Genomic DNA, 17,872 nt, shown 5'->3' on the forward strand with positions numbered 1-17,872 from the left:
AGTGCTTTGGAATCTCCAGTCCAGCTACAGTCCCAGAACAAAGCAGATCACTGTGCAACTCATTGTGAATCAACAAGTGAATTATGACAGGGACTGGATGTGCCATTTAATTTCTTCTTTTCAGAAACATTTGTTGTGCTTGCTGCTCAGTCTGATTCCACTGGAAGGGGGGGAAAAATCTTTTGAGCAAATGGATTTTGAACTCAATATTGAACGAGAAAGAGGACTTTTTTTCCCAACCAAGTTCTGCAAGATCTCATTCAATAAAAAGCACTGAGATATTTTCAAAAGTCTCTGTATTTTAATGAGATGCTTTCCTAATTGCTTGGAAAGTTGAAGATCTCCTCCAACAATGAACAGTACTACAATACACTGGGCTCTTACATTTCAGCCGGTGCCGGTGAATGCCACTGGAGAGATCAATGATTCAGTCCTCTTCAGCAGCAGGAGTGACAATGGATTCTGTGAACAAGTCTTCATTAAAGCAGAGGTGTTCTTGACACTGGGGATCATCAGCCTTCTGGAGAACATTCTCGTCATCCTTGCAGTGATTAAGAATGGGAACCTACATTCGCCCATGTACTTTTTCCTTTGTAGCCTGGCTGCAGCAGACATACTAGTGAGTATGTCCAATGCCCTGGAAACCATCATGATTGCCATCTTGAGCAACGGATATTTAATCATTGACGACCGCTTCGTTCAGCACATGGACAATGTCTTTGACTCAATGATCTGTATCTCTTTAGTTGCCTCCATTTGCAACCTTCTGGTCATAGCCATTGACAGGTACATTACCATTTTCTATGCGCTCCGTTACCACAGCATCATGACGGTGAAAAAAGCCCTGGCTCTCATTGGGGTCATTTGGATTGCTTGCATCTTTTGTGGCATCATGTTCATTGTCTACTATGAAAGCAAAACTGTCATTGTCTGTCTCATCACCATGTTCTTTACCATGCTTGTCCTCATGGCCTCACTTTATGTCCACATGTTCTTGTTTGCGCGCTTGCATGTCAAACGCATTGCAGCCCTCCCAGTGGATGGGATCCCCCAGCAGCGTTCCTGTATGAAAGGGGCTGTCACCATCACTATTCTCCTGGGGGTCTTCATTGTCTGCTGGGCACCTTTTTTCCTCCATCTCATTCTGATCATTTCTTGCCCAACGAACCCACACTGCGTCTGTTACACTTCACACTTCAACACGTACTTGGTTCTTATTATGTGCAACTCCGTTATCGATCCTTTGATTTATGCTTTCCGCAGCTTGGAGATGCGAAAGACATTTAAGGAAATAGTTTGCTGCAGTTATGGCATGAGCTAAGGGCAGTTCATGCTCTGAAGTATTAACCATCTACTGTCCACAAAGACATTAAATGGTTAACATTGAAGCATATCCTTAACAAAGTCCCAAAGTGGCATACTGCTAATGGGATCCATCAAAGAGTTAAGGATGGGGAGGAACAGTGATGGAGAGCTGTGCTTTTTATTTTTTTGCCTTGCTGCCTTTCAATAACAAATTTGTCAGAGCTCACTTATGCAATTCTCTTCTACTTATATAGTGATAAGAGAGGCAAAATTGCACAATCTGGGTGATGAGGGCTGAATCTGCCAATTACAGTATTGAAAGAAAATAATGTAAACGTCAGTATTTTTTGACATTTCAGCTGCTGTACTTCTTACACAGCCCAATCCTACCTAAATCCCTGCATGCAGTGATGCTGGTACAGCTTCCACTGTCTCCCACGCAAGATTTTTGGCTGCTGGAGGGCTCCTTAGAGTAAGGGGACATTTGTTCCCCTTGCCCTGGGGTATGTCCCAGTAGCCACAATGGGTCAACTCAGACCTGCACCAGTGATATCGCTGACACAAGTCTGTGCTGATCCACGAAGAGGGATCAGGCCCAGGAAGGGGGTTTGGATATGGTGTTGGCACCACCAATCCCAACCCCTCTTGAGCCCAATCCACCCACAACTCAGAACTGTTGCTGCCCTAGTCCACACTCCCCCTGCCCCATTCAACCCCTTCCCTGTCCTCCCTCCGTCTCTGCACTGGACTTAACCTGCTCCAGCAGGACTCCTGATGACCACCAGCACCAATGGAAAGGCTTCTGCCAGTGCACCTGGGCCTTGCACTGTTGCAAAGCACTTAACAGCACTTTTGTGACAGTGTCTACTGCAGAACATTTGTTCCACTGGTGCAAGCCTGCAATAGAATTGGACCAACAATTGTATAGTTAGAGAAGATAAAATTTCAGTAGCTCTTTGAGAAGCTGCACTCTGGCTGAAGTTGCTCATCGGCACAATTAGCAGAGGAAAAAGTGGCCATCCTGTAATGCTTTCCAGGTCAATGTCATGGGTTTACAGCCCAATTCTTGATTCCTTGGTTTAATGTGCTTAAGAGGTGATACTCCTCTCTAGTAAGCACATTTAGAATTGCAGCTTTAACCCTCCTTCAGACAGTGAGGTGAAACTTACTTGAAGCAGTGGCCAAAAAGAAAAAAGAAAAGTAATCAACACTCAGTTTCAATATTCTACAAGCCTCTGTGCCAGGAGTGGTCAACCTTTCAACTTTAGGGATCCTGGCTGGACCTTGAACAATTGTGTAGAAGAAGGAAGGTGCAGCAGGTGCAGCTTCCACAATTGTTCAAGGTTCAGGAGCCCTAAAGTAGATAGTTTGGCCAGTGTTATCCCAAATGAAGATGGGAAACTGAAATCCAACATGCACATTTTTGTTTCCTTTTTGTTTATGCAAAATTATAACTATTCTTGACCCTATTGTTTTGTTACTGTTTTATTCCCATGCTGCCAAAAGAACAGTCTTACTGTGCAATCCTATATATGTCTACTCAGGAGTATGTTCCATTGAGATCAATGAAACTTACTCATTGCTACTGCCATGCTCAAGGCACCCAGACCCCAAGTTTATTATTGTTATGCTTTCCTTTGGGTATAATTGATTTTAGCACTAGATTAATAAATATACTTTTTATTCTGGCAAAGGTTCAAAGGAACTAAGGTTGCCATTCTTAACATGTTCACTAGAGTGTAAGTTTCATGGAACTTGGAGGGACTTCTACATAAGCATGTTTTGGACTGGACTGTAAGGAAGGCTCTTGTTCTTCTCCAACGCCAACTCTTGTTTGTTTTTTCAATGTGCATGTCATCATCAACTAAGCCATCATTTTAAGGACATAGCTTGAGCAACTTGCATCAGGAAAGCCACACATTTTCTGAAAAGAACTAGCAAGTAACATAATTATTTCTGAAGAGACCTTCAATACATGCTTCTGTGTTTCTTGGAGCACAGAAGAGTGACACTGTTCTGACAACTTGTCCTAGCTGCTTAGTAGATCTAATACAAAAGTGCACTCCTGTCTATCAAGATGATTTACACCCTTCTGAAAGGCTCCATAGGACTGGCACGAAACAAAAAAATTTCTAAAACAAAACATTGAAGCGCTGCTATGGAATCCGTGCAAACATTTCTTCTTCAAATGTCAGCAGGGTCGCCCAAATATCAGTGTTCTTTTCTTCCCCACAATACTCTGAACAGAAGTGTGTGATCAGTTAATTATAGTCTTTGTGTATCTCTGTGACATTTTATTGTATGCCCTTCCTCTTGGTATGAAAGGGGTTGCCATTTGATAGACATTGCATTAATACATTTAATGAGGGAACAATGTTGATTTCTTACTTAGAAGGAAATCTTCATGGAGCTATTCCATTTGGGCCACCACAACAAGCATTTTATTTTCTCCAGTTTATCACAATTGGATTACTTGCCAAGACAGTGTCTGATTAACAGCCCAATCCCCAGAGGAGCAGCAGCACCAAAATGACTACGGCTGCATCCTATGGGTGCTGTGGCAGCCGCCGGAGTCTCCTTGGGGGAAGGGAACATTTGTATCCTTCCCCCTGGTAAGGGCACAGTTCCCTCAACAGGATTCCTCCAGTTTACACTGGCTATTTTGCTGGTGCAGACTGGAGGAGATCCTGTCAGGGCTTTCAGCCCAACATGGAGCATTAGATCCAGCAGAGCAGGGCTCCAGAGGTGCCATCCCCTCCCACTCCAGTTCCTCCCCTATCTCGCCCTATCCCCACCTCAACAAACCTTATCTCTGCCCAGAGCTCTTTCCTTGTTCTGGGTGGCACCCATCTGGCACTGAACTCATCGCCAACCAGCGCTGAGGCCGGCACCAGTGGTCCCTACACATAGGGAGCTGAAAACGCTTTACAGCACATTTACAACACCCAGCGTTGGCAGTACACTCATACCACCGGCACAGAAGAGCTCAGGATTGGGCTGTAAGCGTAGAACTTCCCCTGCCCTTGTGAACATGGCCAACTGGAGGCATGGGCACACTCGGTCTATGCTTCCTGGTCCATCTCTATCCTCCCTTATCATTCTAGATCCAGCCATGGGTCACCCCAGAGAGTGCTGTGAATCTCACCCTATGCTAATTAGTAACTGCCAATGTCATCCTCTTTCTTGAGCCAAAGCAAAAATAGTAAGCGTCGAGGAGCCTAAACCAAAGCTGATGTCCTCCTGGGCACGTCCCTCCCATTCAGGGCAAGAACAAATATCTTATCTGTCCAATGAACAAGACAGACCTGTTGGAGATAACGACTGATGAATATACGTCATTGTTTGTGCCACCGGACACAGGAATTTCATAGGCAGATACCTGTGACTGAAAAAAAAAGAAAGTATAGAAAATCTGTGTTTGAACAAGGTTTCATCTTGCAATCATTTTTCCTGGCTTTCCTTTACTAGGGTGAATTAGTCCTACATTTGTATAAACACTCTATGAGCTGAAAACTGACGCATGTTTGCTTCCATTCATACACTAAACAAAGCTGAGACACAGATGGGAGGTAGGAGTTTGTGCTAATCAGCCCGCTACCCTCCAGTGTCCAAAATTTCACAACCTCTGCAGGGCTACATTCATCACATTGGGGAGAGATGGGACTTGTCTGAAAATCCGAACACCATGTGCCATTAATGCTGAAACTCTTTCTTGTAATCTCCTCTTTTCTATTCTGCTTGCTGTGATTTTATGCCTCAGGACACTCTTGTATTATCTTCTGGAATGGTGTACACGGGCTGGGGGGGATTGTCATTTTAATATCATTTTTGTGACATTTATTTAGTTTGTACTTGATGTTCTCTGATGCTGCTTTGCTGTAAGAAAAATAATAATGTCTGGAATAAAAACTACTCTGAAATCACCTGCTGAGAGTTCTGTGCTGGATATGATATTTAATGGGTATGAACTCAGTAATTGACAAGTCAGTCTAGTTCACAGGGCAGGACTCGGGTAACTGCTGCATTCACCTGGAGTGAAGTCAATTACAACTAAATTCACTCTCAGAGGATCTTTATCAGGTGTAGGTTTCCTGAAAACCTTAACAATCTTCCTTAAGCAATCCTTAGGCAATTACTCCCACTCACTGAGAATTGTCCTCTATAATATACTTAAATGGAAATTACAAACTCCTCAAGAGCAGAGGTTGTTTGTAACTCTAAAAAGTTTTTACTGAGTCTTTGGAACAAACAACAGCATAATGCTTTAAGCTGTTTTATATGACTGGGGTTAGCCTGCTTGCTTTTGATTCAGGAAGTAGCAGCCAGATCAGCTCCTAAGGATTGGAACTAAAGTGTGGGGGATTGGGATTAACATCTGCTGCTAGAGTTCTGATCCAGACTCTTCCCCTTCCTTTTCAAACAAAGCCTGTATTGACCTGGAAAAAGACTCAGAAGGGCATATACAAACCAAGGGAAGGGAAGCATTCTGAATAGGTACTGTGGCAGGAGCAATATGTTAACCTCAAGTACTCAGTCCATGGGGTCAGGGCTGATCTATTTTCAAATTACTGAATTAAAAAAACAAGCTTGTTAGTAGAATCATTTATATTGGATACATAGGATGGAATTACAAGGCTGGCACCTAACATGGGATTGGAAACACTGACCACCACTTCTCCATAGCAAAGTAGTGGGGAAGGGGGCATTTTCCTGTAAAGAAGCAGCAAGCAAGAGAAGGTTCTTAACCTTTCCTCTCCTTGCTGCTTTTTTTCCTGCATATTCCTCTTGCAGCTGCTTTTCTCCACTTAACAAAGGCAAACACACAGGGCAATCCACCAATGGACCCCAGTGGACCCCATCAGTCCAGGGCAAGTTCTTGAACACTCCTTCTTAGCAAGTCATCAGCTTAGCAAATGATGGCCTCCCAGCATTCATCAGGTCATGTTCAAAAGCGCTCCTGCACTGAAGAAGTGGTTTTGTACAGCATAATGAAAGGAATATAAACAGTTCTGGTACAGCTTGTCACAAAACATTCTTTAAAAGCGGAGCACAAGTGACTCAGCTGCATTGCATAATTCATGGATCCTCATTCCTCCCTTACATTGATGTTGTCTTACAGATGCACTCATACAGAGGCATTTTTGGCTAATTAAAAAAAATTGCAGCTAGAACAGAATGGTTCAAGCCATTCTCTGAACTGCTTTGGTTGGGTCTTGGGCGTGTGAGCTAATTCAGTTTGGTCCAGTTTGAACCTCCCCCCCTTTTTGTTTTTAAGTGCTGTAATTTGTACTCCTTCATCCTTGTCTCTGTTTTCCTTATTATAATTATTGTATAAATTATACAATCACACCACTGGCCATAATTTTGTGCCCCTGCACAATGAATGAATGAATGAATGAATGAAACTTACCATCTATTTTGGTGTACTTTATTATTCCCCCCCCCTTTATATGTACATAGGCCCTTGCCGGGAGGGGGGGGGGAGACGAGACATGAACAAGTTTGAGCCAGTAGTGCAGATATCAAAGATAAAATCTGGGCTGCTACTGTCAAGATGAAACAGCTCCTGCGGTGTTTGAGTGGAGGAATGAGAGATACTGCATCGAGTGAGAAATATCAGCATATGACACCCTGGGGAACCAAGACCTGTGGGGTTCTGTGCCTGATTTATTGCAGGACCTGTCCTGTTATAAGTCCTACATTATTATGAGTTAAGAACACAGGGACTTTGGCAGCAACCCAAACCAAATTCCAATTAAAGCCACAGCAGAATACATGTACTTGAGCCAGGTCAGTGCATCTGAAATCAATGGGACTAAAGCCCATGTAAATCCATCTGTTCCCTTTTTTGTTGCTGTGTCTGAACCACAAGCCAAAACATCTAAAATAAGTCCCATCTGTGTGTGGTCTGGCTGGCAGCAAATGAATTACTGGAGTAGGAAAGAAGTGCCTCTATAATAATAACTAATAATAATAACTAGGTATTTATATACCGCCTTTCTGGTTATCGGATTACTCCTCTGACTTTATTCAAGGCTAGGCAGTCGTTTCTAAATCCCTCAAGGGGATTTTTACAATCATAGAGGTTCTCTCTTTCAAGAACCAACAACATTTCAGAATGGATCTTCCTGGTTTGGTCTCACTTCTGGCCTCCAGTTCTCCCAAGCAGGCTGACATGCAGCTCCATCTCTCACATGGAGGGCAGCCAAGACGTTTCTTGTTCACACCAAGAGCAGGTAGAATCACTCAGCTCAGCTTGTCAGCTGCTTCAAGGTCTCGCCATTCTCAGCCGTTCAGGGAGCTGCCGATGCCCTCGAACTGGCGACCTTCTGATGTTATCTACGGGCTAACAGAGGCTCTACCCTCTAGACCAGACCTCCTGCCCTATAACTGCCTCCTGCCTCTATAACTCATGCCAAATATGATTTCTGGTTCAGATCAGACATGAATGTCAATGCTTATTGACCTGAAAGTTATGCTGTGTACACTATGGGACACATGCCAATCATAACTCATAATCAGCTCATTCAGAGCATTGCATGCTTCTTATTAGCATGTAGGTGCAAAAACCTGTTCCCACTGTCCTGCACCCTATTCCTAGACCTGCTTCCACCTTTCTCACCAGCAATTAATCTTCCTCTTGTCATGTTTTTAACACTACAAAGATAATAAGCGGAGGTTAATGCAGAGTAGTCAGGCGTAAAGAATGAACAGTGCGCTGCTGCTTTATGTATAGCCCAATCACCAGACTGCCTCCTCCTTCTCAACCTTTGGTCTAGGGCAGGGGTGCCCAAACCCGGCCCACAGGCCACTTGCGGCCCACTGCGGGTCTTCATCTGGCCCCCAGGGGGTCCCCCCATCTCCAATGGGCACTCGGCTCTCACCGCAGCCCGCACTGGCCCGCCGCACAAGCTCCGCACCTTGCTTTCACCTTGCAAAGGAATGACAAGCCCAGCGCGTGCACAGAGCCTTTTATAGTGGGAAGGTAATGTGAGATTTGCAGGTCTCACATTACTTTCCACTATAAAAGACCCTGCGCGCTTGCCGGCTGGTCTCTTCCTGCCTTGCCCATGGGTTGGGCTCCACTCCGCTGGGCTCGGCTTCCTTCCCCTCCCCTCCTGCAACCTGAGCCAGGGGACTGAAGGAGAGAGAGAGGGGTCCCCTACAGGGGGGGTAGAGGTCTCTCCCTGCCTTGCCCATTGGCTGGGCTGGGCTCTGCTTAGCTGGGATGGGCTTCCCTCCCCTCCTGCAACCTGAGCCAGGGGAGTGCAGAGAGAGAGAGAGAGAGAGAGAGGGAAGGGAGCCCAGCCCAGCCCGCAGCACATGTCTCCGAGGGAGGGAGGGCTGGTTGGCTGGCCAGCCAGCCAGGAAGGCAGGCAGGCAGGCAGCAGCAGCAGCACATGCTGCCCTAGCTAGCTAGGAAGGGCAGTTAGGTGGGCAAGCAGGTAGGCATGCAGCTGGGTGAGCAGGCAGGCACCCCAAGCAAACGAGGGAGGGAAGGAGGGAGGGCGAGGGGGCAGGTGAGCAGGAGGGTGTATGTGTGTGAAAGTGTGGAAGATTCCCCCTCCATTTGTGTGTGTGTGGATGGGATCATAAACTGGCATGAAGATCCCCCCCCTTATTAGGGTGAATGGGATCATAAACTGGCATGAAGATCCCCCTTATTAGGGTGAATGGGATCATAAACTGGCATGTAGATTCCCCCCTTATTAGGGTGAATGGGATCATAAACTGGCATGAAGATCCCCCCTTATTAGGGTGAATGGGATCATAAACTGGCATGAAGATCCCACCCCTTTATTAGGGTGAATGGGATCATAAACTGGATTGAATTCATTCATTCATTTTCCATCTCTAATATATTCATTTATGTAAATTTATTCAAATTTGGAATGTAAATTAATTCTTTTTTGTCCAGCCCCCAACACAGTGTCAGAGAGATGTTGTGGCCCTCCTGCCAAAAACTTTGAGCACTCCTGGTCTAGGGAGAAAGCCTGCTCCTGGCCTCAGCTAAGAGTCCTGCCAGGGAGCCGTAAATAACCTTGAAAATAAATCAGCTTTCAGCCTGCTACTTGTATGGAGCCAGAATTCAGGAACTGAGATCCAGTGTTGGGAAAACCCAGCGTGGCTTGACTCGAGTTGAGTCACCGAGTTACCACCCCCACGACTCGACTCGAAAAAGAGTCCTAACAGGGGAACTTTCCAAGTCTCCAAGTCGCCCTTTAGTGACTCTAATGGACTCAAGTTGAAAAGCCTTTAAAAGCCCCCCTTTAAAAAGTGGGAAAAACAGGGCTGCTGCCAGGGAGTGTGTGCATGTGTCTGAACACTCCCCTGCTGTCTCTGCCCATCTGTAAAGAGGGCAGGAGGGGAGGGAGGGGTGGTGAGAGAGCCAGGAAAGAAGCAGCATGAGGGAGGAGGGGAGTCACAAGCAGCAGCTGGGAGGCTTATCAGGACAACCCAATCCCTGCAGCTCTACTCAGAAGTAGTCCCACTGCATTCAATGGGTCATTCAGTGGGTCATTCAGTGGGGGCTTCCTCCCCCAAGTAACAACAGGGCCATGCCTGCAAAGCATGATTGCTCCTCTCTCCTCCTCTCTCCCCCAGGGCTGAGTCACCCACTTTAAAAAGCCTGATGTGGGAAAAACGGGGCTGCTGCCAGTGTGTGTGTGTCTGTCTGTCTGTCTGTCTGTCTGTCATAAGAACATAAGAACAGCCCTAGAGGCAAGGTGCTGAGAAAGGATGCCAGATAGCCTGTCTGTCATAAGAACAGCCCATCTAATCCAGCTTCCTGTATCTCACAGCGGCCCACCAAATGCCCCAGGGAGCACACCAGATAACAAGAGACCTGCAAGGCTTCCTGGGAATTGTAGTTAAGAACATAAGAACAGCCCCACTGGAGCAGGCCATAGGCCCATCTAGTCCAGCTTCCTGTATCTCACAGCGGCCCACCAAATGCCCCAGGGAGCACACCAGATAACAAGAGACCTCAGCCTGGTGCCCTCCCTTGCATCTGACATAGTCCATTTCTAAAATCAAGAGGTTGCACATACACATCATGGCTTGTAACCCGTAATGGATTTTTCTGTCTGTCTCAGAGTTCTCTTTACTCACTCTCCTGCTGCCCCCTTCCATCTGTAACATGGTGGGAGGGAATGAGTGAGAGTCAGGACAAAAGCAGTGAGAGGGAGGGGGGTCACAAGCAGCAGCTGGGAGTAATACCAGGATGACCCAATCCTTGGCAGCCGTACTCACAAGTAGTCCCACTTTAGCCATTCATTCAATGAGGGTTGCTCTTCCTCCTGCCCTCCCTCAGCCAACGGCAATATGAGAATGCCCATCCTTTGTCCAATGATGATTCATTCCTTCCTATCAGACATGGAGGGGGAGAGAGCCTAGTTCCGCCTCCCCGCTCCAGCTCACATTAACCCTTTCCTGCCTCCTGGTTGGAACTCCCTGCTGCTCATCATAGGCATGCTTGCCCCACGAAGTTTTCCAGAAAACAGTAAGCAGGCACCCACAGACACAGGTAGACTCGAGTCAGTACATGTGGGAATGAGTGCAGAGTTGGGGGGCCCTGACTCGAGTCTTTTTCAGAGTCGTCCATGCATGCAACTCACAAGTCGCTGAGTCACCCAACATCAAGCATTTTCGCAACTCAAGTCTGAGTCACTGACTTGAGTTCCCAATGCTGCTGAAATCCAAGAGACAATACAGGTGAGATGCAAAGATGCCCATAAAACACAAAACCCAGCCATGTACTGAAGGGAAGTCAGTTTTTTTCAGTTTTAGCTACAGTCATTTGCTCTACAGTGAATGCTGTTTCAGAGGATCCCCCAATTCCCAGGAGTGGCATTTCAGCCAGAATAGTAATGATATGTGCAGAACTTGGGCTCAGTTGACTGCTGTAAATTGGCCTGAGGGGATCGTAGCCTGTGCCTTTCACGAGCCAATAGACAGTCAGTCTGAGTTTGTCTGAGCCAATCATTATAAAGTTTTGTTTGAGCCAATGGGGAAACTGTTGAGGAAAGTGAACTAAGTACCTTGTAACAAGCCCTTGAGAGTTGGAGGACCAAATGGAAAACTGCTATGGGAGAGAAGGCTGCAATAACAGTGGAGGAAAGGTAGAGGCTGCTGTGTGCAGAGGAACTGAGGCTATAAAAGGGACTGCACCAGCAAAGAAAGTTCAGAGACCACCAGCAAAGCTCTGCAGAGAAGGAGCTGGAAGAGCAATCTAGAGAGACCACCAGGAAAACTCTGCAGAGAAGGAGCTAAGGCCTCTTGCTGGAGCTGAGAACCAGAGGGGAACTTCCATCAAGCCTCCAGCCCTTGGCCTGCCTCAAGTCCTGCCTGCCTGCCTCAGGTCCTCTCAATTGGGGGAATTTGAAATAAGGTCTTTCCATTTATTTGGTTCAGGTTTCATTCCTCCTAATAAAAGCCTTAAACTTACTTTGGTGTCAGTGGTCTCTTTCGATCCTGCATAACAGTAAGATGCAATCGGGGGGGGGGGCTAATATTTGACAGCATGGCCCTTCAGAACCCAGAACTCCAAGTTAACAGATGATTTGTTCCATAACCAAGCTTCCACACATAGGTTCCTCTTATAGATTTGGGACCCAAGCTCGGGAAGGCCAGATGCATAAGGTCTTTCAGCCTGCCTTACACTGTGCCAGCCTTCCCATGAGGTAGTGGCTTCAGACAGTGGTTACTGGTGAGAGGTGCCTACCTCCACTGCTTCTTCTCCTTCTGCTCCCTGGATTCAGAAAGGAAGAGGAAATGGAGCAGAAGACGGAATGTGGAAGAATGGAGAGTGGTGATGTTCTAGCCCAGGGGTGCCCAAACCCCGGCCCCGGGGCCACTTGCAGCCCTTGAGGTCTCTCAATGCGGCCCACAGGGAGCCTCCAGTCTCCAATGAGCCTCTGGCCCTCAGGAGATTTGTTGGAGCCCGCACTGGCCCAATGCAACCGCTCTCAGCATGAGGGCGACTGTTTGACCTCTTGCGTGAGCTGTGGGATGAGGGCTCCCTCCACTGCTTGTTTTTTAATGTCTGTGATGCAGTAGTGGCAGCAAATGAAAGGCCAGCCTTGCTTTGTGCAAGGCCGTTTACAGGCCTTGAGCTATTGCAAGACCTTCATTCATTCATATAAGTTCATCTTTAATATATTCATTTATGTAATCTTATGTAAATTTATTCAAATTTTAAATGTAAATTAATTCTTTTTTCCCCTGGCCCCTGACACAGTGTCAGAGAGATGATGTGGCCCTCCTGCCAAAACTTTGGACACCCCTGTTCTAGCCCACCACTCTTCTCTCCTCTATAGTTCTCTTCCTTTCTGAATCTAGAGAGCCAGATAAAGAGAAACAATGGAGGTGGCATCTGGTGCACCACTAGGTAAGGGGGGCAGTATCTGGTACAGTTGTCTGAGTATTCGCATTGGGCAAATCTTGTTTCAGGCGCAATCCTAACCAGCAACTTTCCAGCACTAACATAGCTGTGCCAGGATGCATGTGCTGCATCCTGCAGTTGGGTGGCGGTCATGGAGACCCCCTCAAGGTAAGGCAGTGTTTGTTCCCTTACCTCAAAGTTGCATTGCCCTGATGTCAGTGCTGGAAAGTGGGTTAGAATTGCACCCTTAGTTTCATCTAGTTTAGTAATCTGTATACTGACTGGCAGTAGCTCTCCAGGCTTTCAGAAAGGAGCCTTTCCCAGGCCTACATAGATATACTATGACTGATCATGCAAACTTCTGCATGCAAACCTTCTGCATGCAAACTATGGGTTCTATCAGAGCTACACCACACACACACACACACACACACACACTCTTTGGTTGGGAACCTTCAGTCTCAAAAGACTATGGTATAAGCCTACAGCACCCAGTATTCCCAGGAGGTCTCCCATCCAAGTACTAACCAGGCCTGACCCTGCTTAGCTTCCAAGATCAGATGAGATCGGGCATGTGCAGGGTAACAGTTGCTGTCCAAACACACACACACACACACACACACACACACACCTCACATTTTTCTGTGAAATGGATGTAGCTACAGGCTTTCTATAGCCCTGAAATGACAGTCCATAACACACCACATTCCACCTTCAAACTTTTCCCCAAAAACAGCTTTGTCTACCAAACCATCCATCTTTCGGCACATTATGCTTTGCCCAACTGAGCTACTGTTATTTCAAACCCTGCCTAATGAATTCAACATTAACCCACTGCTTCCGGTCAATGTCTTTCGGAAGGAGGGGAACATCTGGAAAGGGAAAGAACAAAAAGTGAACCTTGCTAGAAAACTAGTCCCCAGCAATGGACCTTTCTCAAGCCATGAAGCAGAAGAAATGTGGAACACAGAATGAACATTTTATGAAAATCCAGTTGGCACAGAAAGCATCAGAATCCAAACTACTTTTTTAAAAAAAAAAACTTCCCTCTTCACAAACCATCGCTGGCTGCCACCATAATTGCCTTGTGCATTTCTGAGACCAGTAATTCTATGCAAATAGCCTTTATTTGAAATGTAGGCTGAAAATGCTTATTGTCCCTAGCAGAGGAGCAAAGTGATCTCAGCATTCCTTTATCCTCTCCTTCAGTAGCTCTCGATTTTAGTACCAGCTATCAAACTTAATAGCATGCATTCGAATAAAGGGTCCTATTGAAGGCAGCTATTAACTGGTGTAGGGACATCAACAAAAGGGGAAATTGGCTCATCCTGATGCACAAAGTCTACATCAAGGGTGATATGGAAGACTCAAAACCCACCATGGCCATAAATTGTCAAGCAAAAGTTTAACACTCTCACAGCAAGCTACTTCCATCAGCATCCCTTGCAAAAGGGTTTTTATTAGCCATGCTGACCATCCAAAACTAGCAGGGAATGAGCTATAAGCCAGAACAGGATGAGAAACTCCATATTTCAGAGGCAACCAGGTTCAGTGGTTTCTATAAGACTGACTAGAGGCAGGGTGCTGAGAAAGGATGCCATGAATGCAGCCAGGTTGTGTGCTTTGGGGTAGGTGGCTGGACAATGTCTCTTTGTATCCACTTCTGTGATTCCAGGAGACTGTGAATAACAGCACAGCATAGGACGGGGCTGTAGCTCAGTGAAAGTGCAGAGTACTGATTTGTACCCAGAAGATCCCAGTTTCATATCCTGGTACTGCATCTCTAGGTAGAACTTGGAAAGACCCTTGTTTCGCCTCCGTTTTGCTCCCACTGCCAGGAATGGTTCATAAAGGGAGGGGTCACTTGCATGCCAGGGTGAGGCTCCCTGCAAAACGTAGTGCTTTGCACCCCCTTCAGCTATGCCACTGTTTGCAGGATGGCGGGTGGCAGATCTTCACGGACTCTGCTGTGCAGGAACAGTGGACTTAGCAATAGCGGCTGTATGAAATGACTTGGCTTCATTAGAAAGAAAGTTGAGGAATAAAGTCTGAGGATACACAGGAGACAGCAGAATCTCATACAACCAGCCAAATGAAGCAGGTAGTAATGAGTACATGAGCTGTCCAAATGAAGTGATGCAAATGTGAAATCCATAAAGTAATAAATTGCTTTGCTCAAGATGAAAAAAGCTTGTTTCAGAATTCACATTATCTTGCAAATTGAGGTCCAAAGGTGTTTAACTTTAAAAAGTTCTTGGGCCTTACACACACTGACATATATCGTAAGTACCTATATACTGAGTAAGTAACACTAGAATTCTATGTTTGGGGGGGGGTGTGTGAGCCGGGTTCAGATCCAAATGTCAGTCTAATTCTAGGTTACTCAGTTGGCTACAGCCAACGGTGGGCAAGCTTTTCCAGGTTCAGTCCAAAATGACCTTGCCCAGTGGCATAGCTAGAGGGGGTGCAAAGCACTAAATTATGCAGGGAGCCTCACTGCAGCATGCAAATGGCCTCTCCCCCTCAGAGCCATTCCGGGGACACCTCCATTGTGCTCCCACTGCCTGGAATGGCTCCGAAGAGGTGCTTGCATACCATGATGAGGCTCCCTGCAAAACCTAGTGCTTTGCACCCCCTCTAGCTTTGCCACTGGCCTTGCACAAGAAAGGTGCAAGGAGCTTGAACTGTAGTAGTTGCAAATAATTTTGTTGGGGGCGCAATTAGACCTGGAGTTTGTAATGGGTCAGATTACAAACTTCAGGTCTAATTGCGCTCTCAGCAAAATTATCAGGAGCACCATGAGGCCTCGGCCCCCACAACACTTTCCCTTTCGCCCACTTTGTGCTGCTGCAGCCTGGAGTCAGACCAAGAATTCTGCAGGGACAGTACCCCTGTTGACATGATCCCTGAGACGGTTTACTTTTCTAGGGTCTTGGCACACACAATAGTACCGCAAAGCCTAGTGCAGCCATTTTCAACCAGTGTGCCATGAAAGGTCCACAAGTGTGCCACAGGAGTTTGGAGCATAGTGGTTGAAGATAACTGAAAAACACTTCCAGGTTCTGAGGCTCTCTTTCCAGGGCAACTGCCTGCAGTTATAAATTCTCTGTCCTTTTCCCTCTGCTAGCAATTCTGACTCCTGCTCCCTCTTTTAGCAGCCTCCCCATCCCTTTCTTCTCTTTAGCTCAGTGCCAGCTACACAGCTGGTGCAGCTCTGAAGAGACCCACTGCAAAACAAGAAGCTTCCCCCTGAATCCTACCAATCCACCACCCCACCTGGGTACAATGTGCTTGTTTTTGGGACAACTGTATTGGCAGGGAGGGGGAAGCTCTTATTTTCCTACAGAGTGTAGTAAAATGAGAATGTGTTGAAACTGGGCATCTATTCAAAGATGCCCAGAAGAGGAGTTTCAAACAGTGAGAGGACATAGGGTGAAGTGGACGGGACAGCAGCAACTTGCAGAGTTTGACAGAAGAACTACCTGGTGCACCACACCCTTAGATTTGGAGAGCTGTAGCTCAGTGGTAGAACACATGTTGTGCATGCCCAAGGCCTCAGGTTCAATCCCATGCATTTCCAAATAAAGATGTAGTGGTTATCAGGCCCACATGTTTGACACCCCTGGCCTAGACTTTAACATATGCCCCTAATCAAGTGTCTCAGTTTGCCTCCTGGGCTTCTTCTCAGCTAAGGTCCTTGGAGGAAAGTGACAAGAGCAGCACCTGAGCCATCCTGCTGATTACATCACCACTCCTGCTACAGATGAAATCCCAGAGCTCTGCTTCACTACCACCCCGTTCCTCACCCCACTACACTACGATTCCTCACGACTATACCTGTTTCCAGAGAGGACTGGGAAACCCGTCTGAAACACCTGAGAGCAGCCCGTGTAGATATACTGAGAGCTGTCTGTGTACATGCATGGACCTAAATGGACCAGTGTTCTGAGTCAGTATAAAGGAGTCATATGTGGTTTTTCACAAACAGAGAAGGAAAGGGGAACATGAAAGTCAATGAGCATATAATTGGTTGTTTTGCAATATTAGGTTCTCGCATGCTGTTTGTGTCCTATATGATAAATGGCCATTATTGTAATTTCAGAATGGAGGCAAATTGTTTTGTCCACCAAAGTACAGCAATAAAACAACTAATGGACCTTATGAGTGCGGCAGGGCAACTACAGACATGCTGATTTAATTTGTTGTGGAACCTTTGCAAACATAATTATAAACCTTGTTATTGCTGCTGAGCAATGGAGAAAACCAGATCTTTTGCCAAGGGATGCCTGATCAAGATGTTAAGATTCTTAAATCTGTGTGGCAGAGAATTGCATGATTGTCTAACTAGCACATTTGTGCACATGCATATGTGATGCTGGGTGCACACTAGGTATTTATTGTTATGGTCAAAGACCAGCAAAAACAAACACACAATAAGAACATAAGAACAGCCCCACTGGATCAGGCCATAGGCCCATCTAGTCCAGCTTCCTGTATCTCACAGCGGCCCACCAAATGCCCCAGGGAGCACACCAGATAACAAGAGACCTGCACCCTGGTGCCCTCCCTTGCATCTGGCCTTCTGACATAGCCCATTTCTAAAATCAGGAGGTTGCACATACACATCATGGCTTGTAACCCATAATGGATTTTTCCTCCAGAAACTTGTCCAATCCCCTTTTAATGGTGTCCAGGCCAGATGCCATCACCACATCCTATGGCAAGGAGTTCCACAGACTAACCCTACAATACCCTACAATACCACCCTACAACAGGTGGAATTTAAGATTTCAGCATTAAAATACATTCAACATTAAAATGCAACATTAAAATACAATAAAATAGCCATCATAGTATTACAAACAAATAAGAGGGAGTAGCAATTAAAATTTCCTCTCATTATTAATAATGCCCATCCGGGTTTTGTAAGCAGCATCCAAAAAACTTGCGTGCACACTAGGTGTGACCCAGGCCAGACTCATGCTACTTTTGCTCAAGCTGATGCTAGAAAAGCATCAGGCCCACAGACCTTTGGGGGAAAAGGCAAACATTGGTTTGCTGGAGTAACACACCCTTCCCTGACTTCTGAGAAGCTTAGAAAATTCCACGCCCAATGAATAATGGCACAACCCTGGGAACTTCCTAGCCTTAAAACAAATAAGACCATTTATGGTCACATTTATG

At 46.2% G+C, this 17,872-nt stretch overlaps 1 protein-coding gene and 1 pseudogene across 1 annotated transcript; one reads left to right on the plus strand and one right to left on the minus strand.

Moving 5' to 3' along the window:
• Positions 1-352: 352 nt before the first annotated feature.
• MC3R (melanocortin 3 receptor) lies at positions 353-1,321 on the plus strand. Its single transcript, XM_066625431.1, has one exon. It carries the CDS (start codon positions 353-355, stop codon positions 1,319-1,321), a length of 969 nt encoding a protein of 322 aa, XP_066481528.1.
• Positions 1,322-13,167: 11,846 nt separating this feature from the next.
• LOC136650528 (5S ribosomal RNA) lies at positions 13,168-13,284 on the minus strand (annotated as a pseudogene).
• Between the last annotated feature and the right edge of the window lie 4,588 nt (positions 13,285-17,872).

The sequence above is a fragment of the Tiliqua scincoides genome, chromosome 4, assembly GCF_035046505.1.
Source record: "Tiliqua scincoides isolate rTilSci1 chromosome 4, rTilSci1.hap2, whole genome shotgun sequence".
NCBI lineage: Eukaryota > Metazoa > Chordata > Lepidosauria > Squamata > Scincidae > Tiliqua > Tiliqua scincoides.